At 36.5% G+C, this 23,097-nt stretch overlaps 6 protein-coding genes across 8 annotated transcripts; 4 read left to right on the forward strand and 2 right to left on the reverse strand.

The window, feature by feature from the left end:
- Positions 1-3,111: 3,111 nt before the first annotated feature.
- Positions 3,112-6,019, reverse strand: LOC105693278 (NAD-dependent protein deacetylase sirtuin-7). Of its 2 annotated transcripts, none has more exons than XM_048659620.1 (5): positions 6,001-6,019; positions 5,311-5,444; positions 5,030-5,127; positions 4,720-4,935; positions 3,112-4,635 (listed from the first exon to the last, which is right to left on the reverse strand). In XM_048659620.1, the coding sequence occupies exons 2-5, from the start codon at positions 5,407-5,409 to the stop codon at positions 3,441-3,443; spliced, it is 1,608 nt and encodes a 535-aa protein (XP_048515577.1). In that variant the 5' UTR covers positions 5,410-5,444; positions 6,001-6,019; the 3' UTR covers positions 3,112-3,440. The 2 variants fall into 2 exon arrangements, with proteins under 2 accessions (XP_048515577.1, XP_012268530.2); XM_012413107.3 differs by lacking the exon at positions 6,001-6,019 and adding an exon at positions 5,551-5,699.
- On the forward strand, positions 5,471-6,724 carry LOC105693280 (histone-arginine methyltransferase METTL23-like). The gene is made up of 2 exons (XM_012413108.4): positions 5,471-5,751; positions 6,140-6,724. The coding sequence occupies exons 1-2, from the start codon at positions 5,587-5,589 to the stop codon at positions 6,722-6,724; spliced, it is 750 nt and encodes a 249-aa protein (XP_012268531.1). The 5' UTR covers positions 5,471-5,586.
- A 16-nt stretch (positions 6,725-6,740) lies between these two features.
- On the forward strand, positions 6,741-7,041 carry LOC105693282 (SRA stem-loop-interacting RNA-binding protein, mitochondrial). The gene has a single exon (XM_012413110.4). It carries the CDS (start codon positions 6,741-6,743, stop codon positions 7,020-7,022), a length of 282 nt encoding a protein of 93 aa, XP_012268533.1. The 3' UTR covers positions 7,023-7,041.
- Positions 7,042-7,101: 60 nt separating this feature from the next.
- LOC105693281 (acyl-CoA-binding domain-containing protein 6) lies at positions 7,102-7,884 on the forward strand. Its single transcript, XM_012413109.4, has one exon. It carries the CDS (start codon positions 7,102-7,104, stop codon positions 7,810-7,812), a length of 711 nt encoding a protein of 236 aa, XP_012268532.1. The 3' UTR covers positions 7,813-7,884.
- A 144-nt stretch (positions 7,885-8,028) lies between these two features.
- Positions 8,029-17,612, reverse strand: LOC105693277 (rho GTPase-activating protein 44-like). Of its 2 annotated transcripts, XM_012413105.3 has the most exons (11): positions 17,471-17,612; positions 16,435-17,297; positions 15,702-15,855; positions 14,521-14,809; positions 14,166-14,390; positions 13,781-14,078; positions 13,012-13,251; positions 12,133-12,935; positions 11,852-12,036; positions 10,718-10,765; positions 8,029-10,633 (listed from the first exon to the last, which is right to left on the reverse strand). In XM_012413105.3, the coding sequence occupies exons 2-11, from the start codon at positions 16,485-16,487 to the stop codon at positions 10,337-10,339; spliced, it is 2,592 nt and encodes an 863-aa protein (XP_012268528.2). In that variant the 5' UTR covers positions 16,488-17,297; positions 17,471-17,612; the 3' UTR covers positions 8,029-10,336. The 2 variants fall into 2 exon arrangements, with proteins under 2 accessions (XP_012268528.2, XP_012268527.2); XM_012413104.3 differs by having other exon boundaries at positions 8,029-10,765.
- A 119-nt stretch (positions 17,613-17,731) lies between these two features.
- LOC105693306 (UNC93-like protein MFSD11) lies at positions 17,732-22,449 on the forward strand. Its single transcript, XM_012413145.3, has 2 exons — positions 17,732-17,870; positions 19,863-22,449. Exons 1-2 carry the CDS (start codon positions 17,778-17,780, stop codon positions 21,153-21,155), a joined length of 1,386 nt encoding a protein of 461 aa, XP_012268568.1. The 5' UTR covers positions 17,732-17,777; the 3' UTR covers positions 21,156-22,449.
- Positions 22,450-23,097: the final 648 nt, after the last annotated feature.

Consider the following 23,097-nt stretch of genomic DNA (forward strand, 5'->3'; position numbering starts at 1 on the left):
GATATAGGTACCCTTTTGCAGACTTTCCTCAGTAGACGCACTTGACGCCATCCACTCGAGATAAATAATATTCCGTATTCAACTTTTTTCAAAGTCTCTTCAGACTCGCAACTTTACATCGATGATTGTCATTTAAATTCGTGTGTAAACGTTAAGGAATAAATGTAGACAGCTGACGATACTCCGGGTACATTTTTCAAACAGCAAACATTTACGGTTCCTCCTCTTTGCTTTTCTCTTATTTCGTCTGTACAATATTATTTTCGGCAATTTTTCAAACAACAACAACGATTTTGCAGCAATAATTTCGCCTTCAGTTCCACGATACTTTCGATATTGTTATACGAAAGTATAGGTGATAGTTTGCAGCACAATGTTTCTTTCCTTTATTTTGTTTAAATTATCTTCGTTCGACGACGACGACGACAACGACGACGATTATACGTGTACAGGTTTTGATGTTTTCGACCCGCATGGTCTGCCTTTTTTTTTTTTTTTTTTTTTTTTTACAGCTTCGTAGCGAAGAGTGAAAAAAAGGAGAAGGCGGAAAATAATGAAAAATTTTTATATACGCGTGTATAAATAGGGACCAGGACGATGTGGCTCTCAGCACGAGTGTCGTCGACGATGCCACCCTTGGACGGCACCGCGACGCGACGAGCATCGCGCTACCGACGCCGACGTGGTCTCCCTCCTTCCCTTCCCCTTCCAACCCTCCCACGAGTTATATCGATTGCTGCTGCTGCCGGTTTTGCTTTTGCTCTTGCTTTTGCTTTTGCTCTTCCTTGGCGAGGTGCATGCTGAAGAAGGTAGATGTAGTTGTTACTAGACACACCGCCCTAGACGCCAAGTTCGCCGGTCCAACTTGCCACGGATCCCGTTTCAAATGGATGGAAAAAAAAAGTGGGACCGAAAAATGAGAGAAAAAAACAAAAAAAAAATTTATATATAAAGGCCGGGGATTACAGCTGTTATCGTAAAGGTTGTGGATCTGACGTCAAGTGACAAAGAGCCTGGAATGAATAGCCCTCTTTTTGGCTGCGTATGACGACCAATCGATCCCGACCCCCAACCCCCATCCCCCTAAAGCATTTATACACACGCCTCTACACTGCGAAAGGAAAGCCGGCTTTTTGCTCTTCGTATAATCACGTCTCTGTTCTATTTACCGTCACATTAAAAGTCACCGTTTTCCGCATATTATATTATCACAAACTATCACCTACCTATATATTTATGAACTTTAAAAAATTCTACACCGTTTCGAAAGTTATTACAGACCGCGATGGGCATGGGGAATTATCTTCAATTTTCATTCTTTTTTTTTCTTTTGTATCTTCTAACGCTGGAGATATGACATTAGTTGTATATCGGTATGTAAACGATTGATACGTACGCATTGAGATTAGAATTGTATATGGGTTTGATGTAAGATTAGTTGGTTCGAGGGAAACTGTAAATATTTTTTCCTTTTTCGCCTGCATTAGTGATATCGCAAAAGGTCATTGCCCTTTTATAGCATTACGTATAATGGACAGGGTAATAACATCATTCAGCAGCAGCGAATGCACTAACATTTACTGACCATGGCATCATTCGTGGCATTTCAGATTACTGGTTTTCATTCCAAGTTTGGCTAGAGGCCAAAAATTCAATCGGTAGCGCAATTCGTGTTCTCTTTCTTTTTAGTTTCATTACTTGTTTTTCTCCTTTAAAACAACATTTTTCTAGGCTACAAGCTGCAATCGTTCTATTTCACTATTATAAACCGCACGAAGAACGCGATTGCTTAAGAAAATCAACTCCGACATATGTACCGCATATGTGGATGCATATACAAACACGACAAGGAGAGTCCGTAAATCTAATTTTGTAAATTTACACCGAATTTAATTCACTGTCGAGTTTGTTGATTCATTTGTTCATTCAATTAGTTATTATTAGTTACTATTAGTTTCTTCGGGCCGAATGAACATTCATTTTTTTCAGTGCTCGATAAACTCACTCAATTTAAGATTTTTCATATTTTACCAATTGATATTGTAATGAAGAGATGATAATTCAAATCTCTTCTTCAAACAACTGCACGATAATTTCATAAGTTCTTTGATTTCTGCTACTTCGGTCCAGAATCAACTATGCCTATCGTTCCATGAATAACCATTACATTGTAATTGAATTAAATAAATGAGGAGTAAATTAGTTTATAATTCACAGAGATTGTGTTTTTAATTTCTCCTTTTTTTTCCTTTTTTCTTCACAGTTGGATTATTGCTTGACAATTGTTATTATTGTTATTATTATTATTAATTTGTTTCTTTTTCTCCCTTCTTTCTTCTTCTAGTATTTTCAACTCTTTGAACAGAGCTTGTCTGAATAAATAAATAATAAATGATAATACTTAGGTATAAATTAACGTTAAAGTGTTACGTGATAACTATATTTATATATATATGTATATTATGTAAAGAAACATAAAAAAAAAATAAAATAATAAAAGCATAATGCAAGAAATACTATACGATTTTTTAAATGCAATTTAGTAATTATGTCGATAAAAAATAGCAAGAAGAAAAATTAGACGTATTATAAAAATCGCGATCCACCCTCTTCGATAATCATATTGATATAAGCTTATCTTGATTATCAATGATATCTAAACTGATTTAGTAGCTGGAAGCTATTGATTAGACAGTTATTTATCGATAGTGTGAATTTTATTCAACACACACAGACACATACGGACAATTGAACATTTTTATACTGGCTAATACGTTACGTAAGAAATAAAACGAAGTGAAAATAAATTCTACTGTAATGTTGCTAATCGAATACCTGATACAGGAAGATATGACTTTAATATGAGGTATAAGCCATTGGACTGGCAGAAGTATGTACGCTAATATGCAAAGCTATATAGAAAATATTTACTGAATCTATGAGGGCCATTAGTGTAATATTCGATACACGTTATGGACTGTGATAGTAATAACTGAAACTAACTATTCGTCAATCATTATTGTTCAAATGATAAAATCTAAACCTACTTAAAATATCAATTTCTATCGTTGGAAGTACACCTGTGGTGCTATCGAAACTAGTTGTGTGATAAAAAAAAAAAAAGAACACTTCAACATCGAGACAGATATTTTTTCACTCCGACATCAACGTGTCGAGTAATTGCTTGAAAAATCGTGGTCGAAACATTGTGACTCTTTCAGAGCGTTATTTAAATGCATTGCTTTGGTTAACGGATGAATTATTAAAATCCGATAGGAGGCTTCGGATGAAGTACATACGTTCTCGTCAATTGCTAGATTTTTGCATTTTTTTATAGTAACCTTGTATTCTTGCGTCATGCTTTTTTCACAGCATATAAAGTCGACGTAAAACAGGAACATTTCGATACTCGAATGATTATTGAACAATGAGAGTAGATGCTACCGTTTTTTTCTCATACCTTTACGATAGCCTTTTCCAAACCAGCCAGGATTTTTCGCCGAGGGTAACGGCGTGGTTGGGTCTAAAACTAACGATTCGATTTCCTGATTTGTTTCTAAGTTCGAGTCAACTTCAGACTCGGTATTTTCAGTCGTTGAAAGATCCGTTGCCGCGGGATCTTCGCCGTCTCTCTGATAAAACAGACAAGTTAATGAACCTTCGTTTTCCATGCAAAACGAACAGGCGGGTTTTGGTTTTGGAGACTCGATCATGAGGGGGGGTACTTGGATGAATGGGTAGTAAAAAAATGGGGTTAAATGTGGGTACATATACATAGGAGGGAATGGCAAGCCCATCGATAGGAATGGTAAGGCTGTGAAGAATGGAGCAGGATAAGCCGTCATCGACTCTGATGTTGTGATTTGTGAATTGCAGTCTTCTTCAGTTTTTGGCATAGTTTCGTCTGATTTTTTATCCTCCAGACAAGTTTTTGAATCGTTATCACCGAGAGTAGGTTCTTCTAGGCACGGTTGTGACGTCGTAGATTGTTCATTCGCTTCAAGTCTCACGGCGTGATGGAATATCGGGTCTTTGGCTCTATTGTACGGTGGTATCTCTAGACCTAAATGGGCCATAACTCTTTTCATGACTTCGTCACATCTGCCGTTTATCTTCAACACCGCGTTTTCATCCTTCGGTGTCCACTGCAAATTGACGATGTAAAGCGCAGGTCTCTTGTTGACTGGTCTATCCATCTGCCAAAGCCACGGATATTTCTTTAGGACTTTCAAACTGGACCCCAAGCACAAAATTATGTCAGCTTGTTTGGCTGCTCTGCTAGCTCCATTCCAATTAATAGGCCATGGCAAGTTTCCCCTCTCACCAAAATGCACGATAGAATCTTGCAGCACGGAATTACACTGGTGACACAACCTACCCGTCCCATGAGAATACCTTGCTGTCTTTTCCGTAACGTCGAAAAGCCTCCAAAACTCTCTGTTTGGCTTACATGTTCTACAAACCTCTATATACATGTCGCCATGTACTTCGGATAAAAGTTGTCTAGGAATACCACTACGCAAATGAAGTCCATCACAATTTTGCGATACAATATGCTTCAACACTCTGGCCTTGTAAAGCGCATAAAGGGCCATATGCGTCAGGGTGGGTTCCGCCTGGCTGAGATCGTGATTTCTGAAGAAACATAATGAACAATTTCAACATTTGTTTCAGAAAATAATTGATACCAACAAACTTTTTCTGCAATGTTTCACCCACCCAATATCCTTCCCTTGTTGCAATCTTGTCCAAACGCCATTTGTTCCTCTGTAATCAGGAATTGAGGCTGCTGTGCTAATACCAGCACCTGTATAAACGGCAAGTGACGTAGCTCGACTAAGCGCTGCTGCAAGTCGCATGCATTTCTCTTCCAAAAGATCTGGAGCATCTTCAACTTCTTCTAGCCTTGCCTTTACTTTGTCTCTCTTCTCTTGCCTGTATAGCATGTAGTTCGTCAATACAAAATGACAATAACTTGTAGAGATGTGAAAGATTGTTTTGATATGTCTAGGATCTATGAATACCATACCTGAGGTTAACCTCTTTGACAACGTCTCCGCATGAAAGTAAAATATCTTTCTCTTCGTGGGTACGATCTGTCTCGGACTTCTGTAGTATAGATGCAACCTGAGGGATAGTTGAAAAAAGATGCTCAGCAGATTTATACCGTATAAAGTGTACAAAAGGTCCTAAGTAAAGGAAAAAAAATAATAAAGTACAGACGAGACCGATGGTAATTGGGCAACACAAGTATCGATGAATAGTAGGTGGAGGCGAAAGATAACCAGAGACAAATCGGTGGTTTCCTACCTTTTTGAAAGTTGCAACACGTTCGTCTTTAACTCGAAATGGTTTAAGAGTAGCGGACCTTCTTCTTGACAGACATTTCTCTGTGCCAACCTCCTCCATTTTTAATCAGGACAACATTTGCGCATGACGAACAACTAGCAACAACACAAAAGCTAATTTTTAAGAAAATTTTAACCTTGGTGATACATAAAAATTTCATACAAAAAAACACAATAAGAACAAACTAATTATGAACCGTACCGACAATATTTAATACACCATACTTTATTGATAGTTATGCCGGGATTAGAAGAAAGTTTTTGGTTTCACTCAAGTCCTTCCGCGCAAGGCCCAATGTCCGATGGGGTCGCCTCCGAGCAAGTGAAAAAATTCTTTTTCACATCACGAAGGAGCTTAGAAGGAACCCAGGACGACGAATCGCTCGAAATTTATATACCAGAGGTATGCAATTACTCTCCAATCACTAAACATGTACTGAAACTGGGTACTTCGTCAGATAACTAATTGCTACTGGTATTACGCTTTTTTGGTTAGCACCTCATAATCTTAAATCTTTAGCGCAATCATCACTAATCAACACTCAATTACGTATTCAAATGATCTTGCACATCTTCACTGATCACTGACCAGCGAAAACTTGTCAATATCAGTTGGAAATTATTTGAATATTCAAATTAATATAACCCTAACCTTACATCCAGTTAATAGCTCCAAACGATGTTGACTGGGTCCTCTCTACTGAGAAAATATCATCCTTCGGCCTCTCTCTTGTAGTCTGATTTTAAATGGCCAAATATTAAAGAAATTTTTTCTTCGTTCGTCCATTTAGCTTCTTCAGGCAAGCTACAGTTTCTACACTTGGCCCTCAGCGCCTGTTCTCGCATGGTTTTTGTGGGAGCATCGTGACGACTTGGTTGGAAAAAGAGTTTTGGAACTTGGTTCTGGTACAGCACTTCCCGGAATCGTAGCCAGCAAGTGTGGAGCCTTTGTTACACTCAGTGATTCAGCCAGCCTTCCAAAAAGTTTGCAGCACATAAAAAGGAGCTGCGAGTTGAACGGTGTATTGTCTCAGGTCAAAGTTGTAGGAGTAACTTGGGGACTTTTTTTATCTGGATTATTCTCAATAGGACCATTGGATCTGATCCTTGGATCAGACTGCTTTTACGAACCTGCTGTATTTGAAGATATCGTTGTCACTGTGGCATTTTTATTAGAGAGAAATTCCAACGCACGATTCTTGTGTACCTATCAAGAACGCAGTGCTGATTGGTCGATAGAACATTTACTCAATAAGTGGGGACTGACCTGTACACACATTCCACTTACTGGACTTGGTGCCAACTCGGGAATAAGTATTCAAGAGTTGATGCATGATCATACAATTCATCTACTAGACATACGAAGAGCTTCTTAGACACCTTCAAACTGCCATGGCAACCAGAGCTGCGTTAGAACTCCCTAAGCTGACTGTGAGAAACTTGCCTTGGACCGTTGGTACCAAGCAGTTGGCAGATTATTTTTCAAATTTTGGCGTCGTCTCAAAAAGTTTTGTGACATTTGACAAAAACACTGGTATGAGCCAAGGCTTTGGTTTTGTTGTGTTTGCTGATCAGAAGGGTATGAAGGCAGCCCAGCAGAAGAAAGTTCATTTTCTGGAAGGAAACACATTGTACCTTACTGAGAAAGAAATTTCATCAAGAAATTTTGAATAATCAGGGTAAAAAACATAAATAACAGAGTAGAAAAACAAAAATATACTTTAAGGTAATCAGCTAAGAGTTAATCGCAAATATGGCTTATGCAGAAGATAAGGAAATATCCGATTTAGACGAGACATTTGAAAGGGCGGCTGATCATCTTCAGTCTTTAGCTTCGCAATTAGATTCTGGTCAACTTTTAGGATTTTATGGTCTCTACAAACAAGCTACAGTAGGACCCTGTGACACGCCTAGACCCAGTTGGTATCAAACTCAGGCTAAACATAAATGGGAAGCATGGAAGGCACTTGGTGACATGAGCAAAGAAGTTGCAATGGGAAGTTACATAAGAGCGGTAGGAAAGTTAGATCCCACATGGGAAAAAGATGCTAGATTGGGATCTCAAGCTTGGGTTGCCGTTAGCCGTTTACCCAACACTGATGTAGAACTCAGAGATATTGACAAGACTTTACTAGATTGGGTCAAAGACGGTGATGCAGATAAAGTTAAAGACTTTATATCCAAGGATCCAAAATCTATAAATATTTCTGACGACTGTGGCATGTTGCCGATACATTGGGCTTCTGATCGTGGCAATATGCCGACGATAAAATGTCTCGCCGAAAACGGAGCGGATTTAAACGCCCGCGATAGTGACGGTCAAACTGCCCTACATTATGCCGCTTCCTGCGGACACGCGGAAGTTGTAAAATACCTTCTATTTCTAGGCGCTGAATGCGTAAAAGACAACGATGGCATGACGCCTAAAGATGTTGCGGATGAGCAAATAGCGGCCTTGCTTTGACATTTGTGTAATAATCCTTATGTACTTTATGTCTGTATTCAATTGTAACAATAAATGATAATAGTAGTCCAAGATTTCTTATATTTATTTAAATCCATAGATCGTGCTTTTCAACTTTTCATTTATCTCTGTTCGAATATTGGACTAATCTGATTTTTGATAATCGACTTATCAGAGGAAGATGTTAGAATATTTTTTTACTCATAATAAGGAACGTAGAGTAGAGAAACATTTTATTTATATACAAATAAATCCTTTGATGCTCCAATATACTCACAGCCGAGGCTTTTTTCTTTTCGTTTTTAGGCTTAAATCTCGCTAGACCATTTGTACGTACGTTATCAATTTTACCATAACAAACAACCAATCGGTATCAATATTAATCAATTATTTGATACAAGAAAGGCACGATAATGTGATTTTTACCGAATCCTGGGTTCTCCGGAAAACCATAATTAATTTGATGATAGTAATTTTGTGACCCTCGTTATGGCCTCAAGTAACCGCGTAAAAGTTATTCGAATCGATCTAATTAGTAACAAGTGCAAACAAATTTCAAAAAAATACTCAACATTTCATATGTTTCTTATTCTAATGTGCCTGAACAGCTGATAATTACGTTTAAAATGTCAACTTTGAATAACATAATTTTAAAATTGCACTACTTGATCCTTAATTCATAATAGTTCAACAACTTAATATAAAATATAGCAGACAAAACATTCAAACAAAATTAATCCAAGCCTTATAAATGAAAATAACTATCGAAAATTAATTCAATCTTATTGACGGGATGTACAGAATGTACTCAATCAGTCACTGATCAATCATCGTAAACAAAGTGCGGTAAGCAATTATTGATGCGTAATCTTAAAATTTAATTTTCTAAAAATTATGTCATTTTTATTATCATTTTATTATAAGACCTTTAAAATATATTATTTTATTCATTTATTTATTTATGTTTTTTTTTCTCCAACTTTAATAGCTACAAATGATTTAACGACCAAAATTTGCCTAATTTGTCGGCACGTTACAAAAATAATTGGGCGATTTTTAATATTATTATATTTTATGTATATATAATAATAAAAAAAGTGAAAAGAAAAAAAAATCACGGCAAGTAGATGTTACTCACCGTTCATACTAAATGCATAAATTTTTAAGGCTCGACTAATTCTGAATTAGGTACAAACGGTTTTATAAAATCAAAATCTTTGACTGAAATATTATTATCGTTAAATCCGAATCAGTTCGTTAAAAAAAGAAAAATAAAACGGTGTTAAAAACTTTATTCATTTTTAGCACTTGCTTATTAATATGTATATTTTGATATAACGTAAAATCAAGTTTACTATTATAATTGTATCACATATTTATTTTGTATTGTGATCGAGGGTGGATACTTATCCACTATCTCACTTACTCCGAAACCATCCAACAATTGAATGATAAACACCTTGAGGGATGATAAAAACAAAATAAATGCAAAATAACAGTCCTCGTTACGGATCCAATCGAAACTCATGGTAGAGTCCATGAAAAACTATGAATCTTATTCAATATTTCAGGTAAATGGGAAGATTTCCGAATACTGATCGAACATTTATATCCGAATATGGTACCTAATTTCGAACAAAAGGACGATCGATCACTCCACATGAGGAATTATTTTCTATTCGGCTCGTCGCCATCTGATAGAAACTTGTGCCTAATATTCGGCTAACCTTTTCAACATTATAATTGATCACTCAATTATTTTCATTAGCAATTAAATAACTTGCTAGCACCTGATAATTGTCATTCTTTACTCCTTGTGGTCATTTTTAGAGAGGATAATCAATGAAAAACAAGGGAAAAACATATGCCCGAAGCAGTCTTGAAATGGCTTTTTTTCTAATGGTTCACCCACGGATATGTGTAATTCGGATCACGGATGAAATTATCAGCAAAATTTCTCAATAACGGGAGGAGAGAAAAAAAAAAAGACCCCCTAAGTAGGTGTAGGTGGTTGTAGATAATTATGAAAGAAATACTAATTATCAGAAACATTAATCGTATCTGATATCTTTGTGCGAATTGAAATATCTCCACTAAAACGAGTTTGCTTTGTAGCAATTTGCGATAATGGATCAAACTGACTTCAATGTAAGCGTTGACATTGATTAGAAGTTAAATGGAGTTGCAAAAATACTATGCTAATGTTATTTGTATTATTATTATTCATTTTCTGTTCCTGTTTCCTAGATCATCTAGCGAAGTTGTTGATAAAGTTATGACAAAGTTTAAGATGATATTGAAAAATAACCGATTATCGATCTGTGCTACCTGGTTACCTGATATTCAAATACTGGATATAATGAATCCCAGACGATGAATTACGGTATAAAAAACTGGCGTTAATTATCATAACTTTTGGGGATTACAGAGAGAAAAAAAAAAAATGTTTCATAGATACTGTATATCAATCTTAATAGCAACGGCAATTGAAAATGACTGGTAAATAATGATAATAAAACTTTACCTAGAGATTGGTACTTTCGTGTTCAGACTTAGCCCTAGCAGTGGGAGGTGGGGGTGGCGGAGGTTGCGGCCTTGGAGGACGTTGGAGAAATCTAGGCGAGGGCGGAGGTGGCTGCTGCGGTGTTTTAGGAACTATAACTGTTTCAGTTTGTGTTTGAACATCAATTATATTTCCCTCCGATCGAGTTCGAGTGTGAGATCTTATCTGTTCTGGCATATCGGGCCGAGGTGGTTTCTCGGGTCGATGTTCTCCAGGCAAAGACATCGAAGCTGGTCTACTACCGACGCTGGGACTTCTCTGAAGATTTGGACCAGTGTTGGAGTTATGATCACCAGTATTGTTCACCCCTGGAAAGTTCCCGCGAACTTGAATTATACTAACCTGTTGCTTGTCCACCGAATACATGTGCGCTCGTTCCAATGTCAAAGGCTGCACAAATTAAATGTAAATCATTTTCATTATTACTTGATCTTCCAAGATTTCATTCAACAATCCAGCGCAGCTACTAAACGTAAAAAAAAGACCCCACAAATTTCATCGTCACAAATTAATAAATTCAATTTAAAAAAAAAAAAAAACCAAAGAAAACAAAACCATGCAGTCAGTATAATTAAAGGATTAACGCATGCTTTGGATACAAAATAATGTTTTTCTTTACAATTATCACAAATGTCTGGACGTTGGATTTAAAAATAAACCGGTCAATTGTTTTCTCTCTATTGACTTTTCTTATCTCGCATCGATTAAGATAACATTTACGACCTATCACCGGTGTTAAGAATATCTTTACAACTGTGAGGACAAAAAAAGCATAAAACCGGAATTCTTTGAGAGAAATTAAATGAAAATTTAGATAATCACTACGTTTAAAATGGTTGATTTCTAATTTTATTTCACTTTTTCTTGGTTACTTAAAAGTTCGACGATGAGAAATTTTTGCTGAAACTCAGTTAAATAAACTTTATTTATATATTTTTTTTTTTTTCTGTTTTTTGTTTTTGTTGTACAGAATAATTCTGCTTATACAAATAGGACACTTTTCACTCTGTGTTATGTGGCTATTTAAAAAATATATATTAAAAATTATATTATTTATACATTTAAATCATTCAATTTAATAAAAATATAAGCACGAATATAGTATGAGGTACTCTTATATCCACCATAAGCTATAGTATATTCACGTATTTAAATTCATACGAAATTTTACATACGTCTCCGATAAATGCTATTATTTTATTTTTAATAAAATCCACACAGCCTTGTGATCTAATTGGATACTTTTTACTAACATTGAGAATGTTCGAGAGATTGGAATAAAAATTAAAAAAATGCAATCAATGATTATGGATTTGAAGAAGAAAAATAAAAGAATCAAAAACTGGGGGTTAGTTTGCAAAATAAAAAATTAATTTCATTTTGTACGAAAGTCCCTGTAGTAGAGTTGGAAATTACGAATAGGACTGAACAATTAATAAACAATCACTTTTTCAAATTTTACTCAATTTTACTTACTCCGGATTCTGCATCTAAATTCTCGGTGCTCTGGCGATGCGCTGGTCTGATGAGACTAGACGGACGTACTAATCCAGCGGGACGCTCCGGAATGGCAGGTTTTACACATTTTTCCGTACTGCTCACACTTATAGAAGTTACATTGTTATCCTCTGACTTTCTCCTAAGCTCTACGCTATCATCACCTGAGTAAAACAAGGAAGAAAAAAAAAAATAATTATAAGCGTTTAAAATGAGAGGAAGTCTCAACAAAGCTGAGTTCGAATTAACAGATCAATCACCTGGATGAATTATATTCGTCAAAGATCTCGGGGCCGCGACAGGGACTCTTCGCCTTTCGAGGGTAGAGGGCGAGGGTTTTTCTGCCGGAAGGGGCTTAGGCTTCGCAACGTTGTTTTCTGCATTTTCGGTTTCCTGAGTGGACCGAATCTGACTATTATCGGTATCTTTTTGTTGCAGGGCTTCAAAACCGATGGGAGTGATGACTTTGTCTTCTGACTTCATGTTCTCAGTTTGGTTTCCACTCCTGGTAACATCGTTAGGCGATGATTTGTGTTCTGGCGGTCTGTCCTGGACATCGGCCCTGACCAAATCAGCTTTAGTAATAATCTCAAACCCTAACGGTTTGGCATCAGCCTCCAGATTTTTATCCATCTTTTCAGACTTGTTGTCATGCTGTACAGACATGGGTTCTGTATTTATATCATGTTTATGCGACTTATAAGACAACCTGTTCAATGTAGCAGTTGCGACGGGTCTGGGTGGTTTGTCAGGTGTAGCGGGTAGCTTGTCATCGAACTTTTTATTATGTTTGTCCGGCGTACTACTTGGTGGCGTTGGAGCGGGTTTATTTTTTCTACGAGTCGCAGGTTTCGGACTCCCCTGAGGTGGACTACCGCCGTGATCGCTCAGGCTGCTGTTCGAGACAGCTCGTCGCATTCCAATTCCTTGGGTCTCAGAACCGTTTAAAAAACTTACGTCTAAATCACGATCAAAATCTATTTCTCCAGGGAAGAACCAGTCCGCATATGTTACCAACTGATCTACTATTAGACTAGAGTTATTCGCTGTGCTCATGTTCATTCTAAAATTTAACAAAATTGATCGGTTTAAAATTTATTCAGATGTTCCGAAGTACGATAAAAGAGGTATTAACTTACACCATGGTATTTCCATCTTCCTGCGGGCTCCAGATTAAATTTGGAGCAATGACAATCGCTATATTTTGGGGTGACATCTTATTGACGTCTTGATTTTTGGTGAGCACAGCTAAAAACTTTATTAGGAACCTCAAATTTTCCAAATTTGCCGGAGGTAACTTATGCAGCACCTCCCAGAGAGCACGTAATCTTCCTTCATTTTGGGATATCTTTGCAGCTGCCATCCACTCGGGGTATAATCTGGAAGGTACATTAATTGAGGGTTCAACACATCGACATCGAAGTCCCCCCCCCCCCCCTCCCCTCAAAAAAAAAACCGTTCTTAGATGATATTTTTCGGCCGAGTATCTCGGTGTGTATATTAATATGACGACTTGATGCGTTCATAAAATTAAGAGATAATATCGCAAATATTCGATTGTGTTGCATGTTTATTTCATCAAATCTACTTGACTAATGTCGGCAGTTAAATCAGTGGAAGCTGGAGCAGAGGTCAAATCAATTGTATGTTAAACTCAACCAACAAGTCCAATAAAGATTCCATTGTATAATACACAGACAGGACCCCGTCTCACTTTGGTCTGACTGTCCCGAATGAAGATGATTCCATCTAACGTGACAAATTCGATTTGTACCTTTTTTTCACATCTCAAAATAGTTTTGCCACTTGAATTTTATAAATAAAATCTGATTAACACATTCTGAAGCGCGACGCGATATATGGCTCAGTTATCGATCAATTGACATTTATATGCAAACATGTACTCACTTATATGTGAGCAAAGGTTCGTGTAATTCTCGTAAGTACGACTTGAGTGCACCAGCAACGACGTGAGGATCTCTGTACTCAAGTACCGTCGGTAGACTCAGGCAACAAGCGTCAAAACTTAGTTTGATTCTTCGAAGTTTTGAAGCACCCCCAGCTATCCGAAAAAGTCCTTCCTCTTCCATACCAAGCCTCAACAGTGCGGATACGCACAATTGAATTGGTAGAGCTATCTTTCTATTGGTAACACGCAAATGTTCTTCTAACGGATAGCCATATACAGGTTTCATTTCGTTATCATCTGGATAAATCATAAGCCATAAATATCAATCTATTCAAATAAATAAGTATAACTGTATAAAATATAGAATTGAGACATATTATTTACTTATGTAGCTCTCCACTTGGGGGATTAAATCCTCCAGGCAATGTAAGGCACTTTCGTGATACGCTCGTTGTAATTTGACGTACTGAATTATAGTCTGAGCTAAGTCTGTTTGTCGGGACATCAACTGGAACATTTCGGCAGCTAGCTGATCGCGACATTGCTCCACCTTGCCTTCCGCCTCTTCTAATTCTTCTCTCAAACTGTCTGCTTTAGCAGCTCCTGCACCTGATAAATTATCAAGAATAATGATGGGTATACAACGGAATCGCAGATTTTTCAAACGTTAGTAGCATCATTTTCAATACATCCGAATACTTCACTTAGTTTATCATCACTTAGTTTATCATCAACTTACTTCCAGCGCTATGTTTAGTAGCTTGCAGGTAACGAGTTCTCGCACTATCCATATCCAATGTTAGTCTAGCTAAATTCCTCTTATGTTTTAATATATTTGGTACATCTGTTTCCAATATATTTTGCAGAGGTGTGGCTACGTATTGTTCTACTTTAGATTCGTGATCCACAGCTTCCTGAGCTAGAGCGATCTGCGCTTTACCACATTCGGATAATGCGAACCCGAGGAGGCTATCGTCTGATGCATTTTCTATCATCATTTGCCCAAGAATATATTCTGGACATTTTTTCTACAAAGAATTTAATTTATTAAACGACTTAGGAAAATTGATACATCATGTAAAAAATCGAGAATATTCAAACACAGATTGTGACTATGAGAGAATTCAAGATCACGCAATATCACTGAATTATTTCCTGTGGTCGAATTTTTTAATGATACTGAAGTGGACTGTTACTTCAAGATAAGCAGCCACATACGAATATCATTCCATGTTGAAATGTGACTAATTTTATGTACGTACAAAACGCTAGGGAAACCAAATGTTAGTCATCGCGGAAAACACCTTACTGATAAACTAGAGATTATTTTCATCATTATCTTGTTGTTTCTATTTCGCTGGCATTGTACGCGGACTTAGCGCTCTGTGAAGAAATTTGTTTATGTTAATATCAGGGGCACACTGTTAAGTGGAATAAGTAATTAATTAGCTAAAATAAGTTAAAAATAACAATCACAGGAAATAAATCATACACAATGACAGAGTTGTTTACTTTTCACATTGTTTGTTCGCTGTGGTCAGCATAAGAATTGAATAAAAGCTGAGAGATATGCCACTCACAAGAATGCATTATAAGCATATTTAAAAAATTCAAATAAATCTAGCCAAATGAAATCCCAATATTTAAAAGCGCTATGTCCGAGTACAGGAATAATTTTATAAGAAAAATCAACCTAAACAACGTATTACCGTAAAATTCGTCAGAATATCTTGTGTCTATTTACCTGTTGATATTTGAAAATAGAATGATGATTCATGAAGTGTCAGTTATAGTAGAAAGGAGAAATAATCCCGAAGCAACACGAATTTTAAACTATTACTAAAGTCTAGTTGAGTTTACTTAGCTGGCCAAATACAAACTAACACGAATATTGCATATACAATATTTCAGTAAACTCACCAAACGTTTCTCTTTTTGAGCCGGATCTTGAGCAAGTGTTTGACTCGGAGCATTCCCGAGTCGTTTGCTAAGCCCGGTAAGCGCTGCTCTGATCTGATCCACATGTTTATCAGCCGATTGCAAATCATCGGTCAAAACTTCTGTCTTCCCGGCTCTGGAAAATCACATGTGTTCATGTAGCTCGAAATGAAACATCTAATAGCAGTGACAAGCGATAAATATTGCATTTCCACGCCTTGTCCATTTCACATAAGGTAGAATATTTTGGCATATATATCAATAGTACACAGGCCGTGATCTAGTCTAACTTCTTTACACCTTGTTACGGATGATAGTGAAAGGCGTAATCGTAATCGAGCATAAAAAACAGCAAAGTTCATCAAAAATTACACTGCGGAAAGAACACTTTTCTTCTAAAATACAAGAGATATAACTATTCTCGAAGATCGTACAAAGTGCGTCTATAGTATCATTGACAGTGAATCGCCATTCATAACTGTTTCACTTCTGTCAGAATGATTAGCAAGCTTTAGCTCAAAAACAATCATTCATTATAGAAGTAAAAATAAAATGTTCTGATAAGAATCTCTAGCCTCATAAAACCAATTCTTTCCAAGTTTATAACCTGTCAAGCTATCATCCTAAGAGTTGGGTCTAGAATTGTAGGTTATCGTTGGTCGTTGAAAAAAAATATCGCACAATAATTGATTAGTAATGGTTGCTGGGTGTTTACCTCGAGAAGGTTTGATCGGCGAGTTGTTTCACCCTGAAAAACTGTTTCTTCATGGTCGCTGATTTTTAGTATTGGTTTGACAGTTCAGAGTGAAATCGCGGTACAAACCGCCCACCGCGCACGCTCCGATTGTGTACACCTTCTATTTTATTTATTCCACTTTATTTTTATTGTTTTTCTCTCTTTCTCTCCCCTGCGTTTGCTTCTTCCTTTTGTCGACGCTAATGATAATTATTTATAACCACAACCTGAGATACCGGATACATTCCTTGAATTACTTCCAGCGATAAAATGACTACTGAGAAAAGTACCGAGACTTTAAACAGAGACTGATCCGTCATAATGCCCTCGGATGATCTCACTTTTGTATAACTCGCGTCGACACGATCCAACCTCCGCTTTCGATAAGTCGTAACTGATATTTACATAAGATATTTGAAGCGTTTATAGCGATATCTAGTTTGATCAATCAACGCCCGTTTAAATTAGCCACTTTAAAATCACTTGTAATTTCAACACATATTTTTTTTTTCAATAATTATATGCGTGTCGACACCTCCCACAGCACAATTCCACCGAAATCGAACTCTCATCGACCATCACTTGAGTCTCTTCATCGCGTGATTTCGTTCTGTGCTCTTATGCATCAAATGTAACTTGACTGTAGAGGTTTGCCGTTAATGTCGAGCTATGTGCATTTGATTGGCACTGCGCTACTCTGCAGTGATCACTAGTGTACTGTTCACCTTGATTCACTCGGCAACGTTCACACAGCGCCAACTCTCGTTCGATATCTGCATATATCGAGCTTCGAGATCCGAACGCGCCTTTCTCGAAACTCCGATTCAAAACTCAGATGGAACCTAACATAGGAAATATGTTTATAATTAGTCTATAAATACTGATTATTCCAGATAATTGAAAGAAAGCCAATAATGAAGCGATCTTCAATGGTCTGTGTCAAGAAATTACTTTTTTATTCTAGAAGCAAGCAAAATCGCAGGCTGCATTTTGAATAATCGTATCGCAGACAAACCTTTTCGATAGAATCGTGAATGAAGTGAATCCAATTATTGCAGTTGGATCGATTTTAATTTGCCGTTAACTTCAGATATTTTGTTCGGTTTACAGTCGAATCCAGCGGGCACGGCGCAGTAGTAGTTAGTTAGTACAGCAACAATCTGACAGTTTTGGTTTTACTTTTACTTTTGACGCATGCCGCCAGCGCAGCTTCTTATCATTCCGTTATTTTTAACGATAAACCGGTACTGAAATTGACACGTGAAAAATAATTCAAAGTGTTTTTTCTTTAACATTTCCAAGTAAACAGTAAAAATATAAAAATGGGTTTTGACACGCGTCTACTTAACGTGTTAGTATTAAGCTGTGGATTTATGCTGACTTTTACCGCATTCCAAACTATGGGAAATATCGAGGTATGGGTGACAGAATTATATCGATCACTTTCACTGCTGAGAAAGTGAGAACAACTTATCATCCGAAACTTAACACCAGATGATAAGTCAAATTCGATAAAATAAATGTTCAAATAAATGTTTTCGCTATTGTTGACATTTGATCAGCTGTTTTACCCGCGCATCCGCAATCCGCCACATTTTGACATCTAGGATACATATGCGTGGATGTTGCTAACACAATCGTAGACGAAAAACGTCACACTTCCGCTCAGAAACATTGCGACCTGTAAAAAAATCAAAAATTTTTGAACTGGTTTGAGGGAACAAAAATTCTCTTCAATCATATTTTCAGATAAACATGCGAAATGATTAAATTGTCTGCAAAACAGTTCGAATATGTATGTTGAGATCATTTAGAATAGCTCAAACTTACAAAGAAAGTAGATTAGCTGGACTGGGTAATCTATAAGCAAGCAATTTACTATCACTTTGAATAGTTAAACAGATGTACGATAAGGATTGCTTTCTTCATTATCTGTACAAGATTCAACAATGCAATCGGCCTAATTCTGAAACAAATATTGAAATAACTTCATTAGATTTGCCACAAGGTATATCAATCAATCTACAGTGACTCACAAATAATTTGTGTGATTAGTCAAAGTTGGACTTTCAATTTTGTGCCATGTGACGTTGAGAGCTATATAATTATAAATGATATACTTATTGGGTTTGTTATATGCTCTGGTTTCTAAATATGATTTAATATTCATTGGGTCGAATTAAAAATGAGGAAAGAGCAAGAGCAGCAACAGGTTCACTGTTTAGTACCGCTACTAGAAAGTACGAATTGCCTAATATCTTCAGCCTCCTCAAATGCCGAGCTGTGAAAGCAGGTTTCCAATATCATATCAATTTACTATAGACGACAGGATATTTATTACTAACAAAATGAAGAACAAAATATTGTCTGTACAAACTTACAGAGTCGCTGAGAATTATCAAATATTTGAAGTATCCCACCCTGCTTCTTTTCTCCTAGTCAATGAAAGTAGCCGACCATTCTAAGATCGATGATCTACTCATGCTAACATAAAAATTGGACACATTATTGATTTGACAACATCATAATACAATCATAGTTGTATTTATGGGGGCTGAATAAAATAAAATATAGAAGTCAACCTCATCAGGATAGATTGGTTTTCACATCATAATGAATACCAACTACCAGACGAAGCTCTACGGTTCAGTTATAATCTCTACGAGATAAATACAATGTGAGAGAGAAAGGATGAGTAGAAATTACTCTATCTAATAACAAAAAAGCGAGGTCAATGACATGGGAGAAGAAGATTTCTTTTGCCTGCAGGATTCACTTGTTGTTGGTCTTTCGTTTAGAACACCTCATCCTATCATAACTGGTATTTTCTCCTCATCTGTAGATTACGCGTTTATTTTTCCGTGATAAAAATGAATGTCTGTTTATATCTACAATCAGGTGATATACCGAATGGAATAAATGTACGCGATTTCCGCATGTCGACTTATTTATCAGATACATAAAACGTGTGCAGAACCGAGAAGAATTTAACGAGCTATGACCGTCTAATCAATATTCTGTGCGCGATCCATTCAAGCGTTACGCTGATCATAGTGAATTACTTATTACGCGATCTGAATTAAATCTTTGATCTTCAAAGACGAGAATTTTAAAACGTTCAGATATCAAAGTCACTGGCAGTCTTTCATCCTTGTCTCGTAAAACTTGTCTATCATTTTCCTGACCTACCTCTATACGCCAATTTCCGGTTTGGCGAAGTCTTTGCCTTGTTAGGAACTCGTAAGGTCGAAAAATCATATCGGACAATGAACGTTAGAGCAGCTGATCAACATGTCCCTTGACCCCAATCCTACGTTCCTTACATCCTTGTTTTTGACATTGTGCTATTGTAATCTCCTCCTGAGTGGGTCAAATTTATCAACTGACTCTTTTTTTTCTCTTCGTAGAAAACGATATTGGAGAGTATCGCTGCAGACGATCCATCATTCCACGCTGACGGTTACACGAGTTTGGCGATAATATACGCTGTGTTCGCAATATTCATCTGGTTGGTACCGTCGTTTATATCAATAACAGGTCCACGCACAGCGATCATTGCAGGATGTTCTTGCTACGTGGCATTTATAGCATCGTTTCTCTGGCCTCAAACGGAGTTACTATACGTGGTATCAGCGATCCTTGGTATTGGCGCATCGTTGATATGGACCGGTCAAGGAACATATTTAACGCAGAACAGTGATTCTGAAACAATGTCGAGAAACGCTAGTATATTTTGGGCAATATTCCAGTGCTCGTTATTCGCAGGGAATCTATTCGTCTATTTCACATTTTCCGGACCAACGATAAACGAATCGACAAGGAACACTGTATTCTGGGTGTTAACAGCGGTGGCAATTTTTGGATTATTGTTACTCGCCACATTAAGAAAAGCTGCGCAAGGACTAGAAATTGGAGAAGCTGAGGGTGTATCAAGTGCCGACAAAGAACTGCACATCCCTGAACCAGTGAGAGAAAAACCTTTGATAGCTGCTTGGCACGCGTTAAGAGATTCCTTACGTCTTTTTGTGACGGGAAAGATGATGTTGTTATCCATAACATTTTTCTACGCTGGTTTAGTCCTTACATTTTTTTCCGGTGTATATTCATCCAGCGTTGGGTTTACCAAAGCGATGGGTGACAACGCTAAAAGTCTGGTAGGTTTATCAGGAATTTGTATCGGATGTGGTGAAGTAGTTGCTGGTGCATTATTTGGTATTTTAGCGTCAAAAACTGCAAGATTTGGACGCGATCCAATAGTGATAATCGGTTTTGTCGTTCACATGTTTGCCTTCTGTACAATATTCTTGAATCTTCCCGACAATTCACCTTTCCAAGACACGGAGGCAACAGGTTTCATATCTCCGTCACCTGCTCTAGCGATGGTAGGAGCTGTAGCTTTAGGATTTGGTGACGCGTGTTTCAATACCCAGGTATATTCCCTCCTGGGTGTGCTCTATGCCAAAGACAGTGCGCCAGCATTTGCACTTTTCAAATTTATGCAATCCGCAGCTGCAACCATAAGTTTTTTATACAGTAGTCACATAGGACTTTATATACAATTGGGTATACTGGTAATTTTTGTGATAATGGGTACGATAAGTTTCTGTCTAGTCGAACTTCTTTTGAGAAAAGAAAAAGCGAATGAAAGTCCAGAGGTGATACCGGCTCTGGTCGATACTACATGCCGATTGGATGCGTGATAATAAAATAATCATATATTATCACAATTCTCAGGATAAATTCATTCCTACAAAAAATGCACAAATGCGTGTACACATTTAACTATAGATCACGTCTTCCCGCCCAAAGTTACATGGGATATTATTCTACCTTTATTTTTCAAACGAGATCTAAACAATTTCACGACTCAAGATAAGACATGTAAATACGATAAATCACTAGTTACTAGGTCTACCGAATGACGATTAATTGAACTGATAAAAAAAAAAGAAAAAATGGAACCAATAATTTTCTAGATACCGCGACTAGCCGTTGTTCGATATTTACCACGTTATGTACATATTGTTTGGTCGCCTACGGTAGTATGGAGAAAAAAAAAAAAGACAAGTTTAATAACGATGTGAGTAATATAACTGGTATGTTATTTCATAGTATAGATGAGGTTACAGAAGTTTCATCTACAAATAATGTCCATCAGATGTTTGTTTAACGTGAGGAAGGAGTGACAGTTTATCCTGATAAAATAAAATGCACGAAGGACAAACACGAAATAAAAAAATAAAAAACGTTGCTCTAGTTTCGATGATCCCTGTAGCTGATTAAAACCCGATCGATAAAATAATCATTTTTCCAACGGTTGTTCTGAAAGGTCTATTATAAAATCACTACACTGTAATGTGACAAAAAAAGAACAATGAGAAAAAAAAAAAAAAATTAAATAAAAAGAACGATCGATATTAAGCAATCCAATTTGTATTATCACTGTTTTGAAGAATTTTTATACAAGTGCATCACCATTATCTATTAATGTCAAGAGGGAATGAAATGATCGCGTGTCATTCAATAAATCATTTAGTATATGCTAGTAAGCGCGAAACCTTAATTTGGAGTACTTGAACTGAAAACAAAATACAAGAAAAGAAAAAGAAAAATGTTGTATCTCAACGAGCCATATTCTTTTTTTGTTCATGTAACTATATTGTATAATTATTCCAATTGTCTTCCGCCCGTCAAAGTGCGTTGTTAATATGATAGCATAACAATTAATGTAATTGTAGCATTTATATAGAAAAAAAAGATGAAAAAAAATAAATTTTATACTGTAAAATATCTGTAAAGTTATATAAATAGTTGATATCGAGCGACGAAGCCATTATTACGTTGTTATTGAACAAAAAAAACATAAAACTAAAAATAAAATAATATATGTATGAATCGATATAAATGAAATGAAATACGAGAAAAAAAAAGAAACTGTTTCATCGATACCGAATGAATTTATAGAATTATAATAAACGTTATTACCTATCTTTATTTCGGTGTTAATAATTATTTATTTCTTTCCATTCCCCTCAACATACGTAAATCGTGAAAATTTTTCTCACTACATTAAGAAAGTTTTAATAGAAAAAATAAGAAATAAAAATGCTTAGGTGGATTTTTTTTCAACGTCTATCAAAGAAACCAGGTCAACAGGAAAAATTTGTTCATCGATAAAAATTAGTAAATCGTTCAAATCGCTAAAATAATATGTGAACGGTACGTTAAACTTTGACTTCGACGTTTTGCTTTTTGCAAACAATAGATATTTTTCGTTCAGTTTTTTTTTTTTTTTTCTTTACTTTCTCCAAAGACTAGATTTTAAATGACAGTAGAATAATTTCACCTCCAGGTTTTTACGACAAGCGTTTCCTGTAATTTCTACATGTGTACGCATCACACGTTCGGAATGTCAAGGATGGTCAAGGCTAATATCAGAAGCGAGTCCTTTTTCTAAAAAAATAAATCTCTCGTCTGCCGAAATAAGAGAAAAAAAGTTTTCCGAAATCTTAGCGTTGAATATTGAGTGTAAAGTAATGTCCGCAGCATCGTTCATATTTAGATGAAGTCTGGTTTGTTGAAACGACATGATTTTCTATGAAAAAAGAACAGATACAAAATTGATACTTGATTTTTTGTACT

Source organism: Athalia rosae, chromosome 8, assembly GCF_917208135.1.
Source record: "Athalia rosae chromosome 8, iyAthRosa1.1, whole genome shotgun sequence".
NCBI classification, from domain to species: Eukaryota; Metazoa; Arthropoda; class Insecta; order Hymenoptera; family Athaliidae; genus Athalia; species Athalia rosae.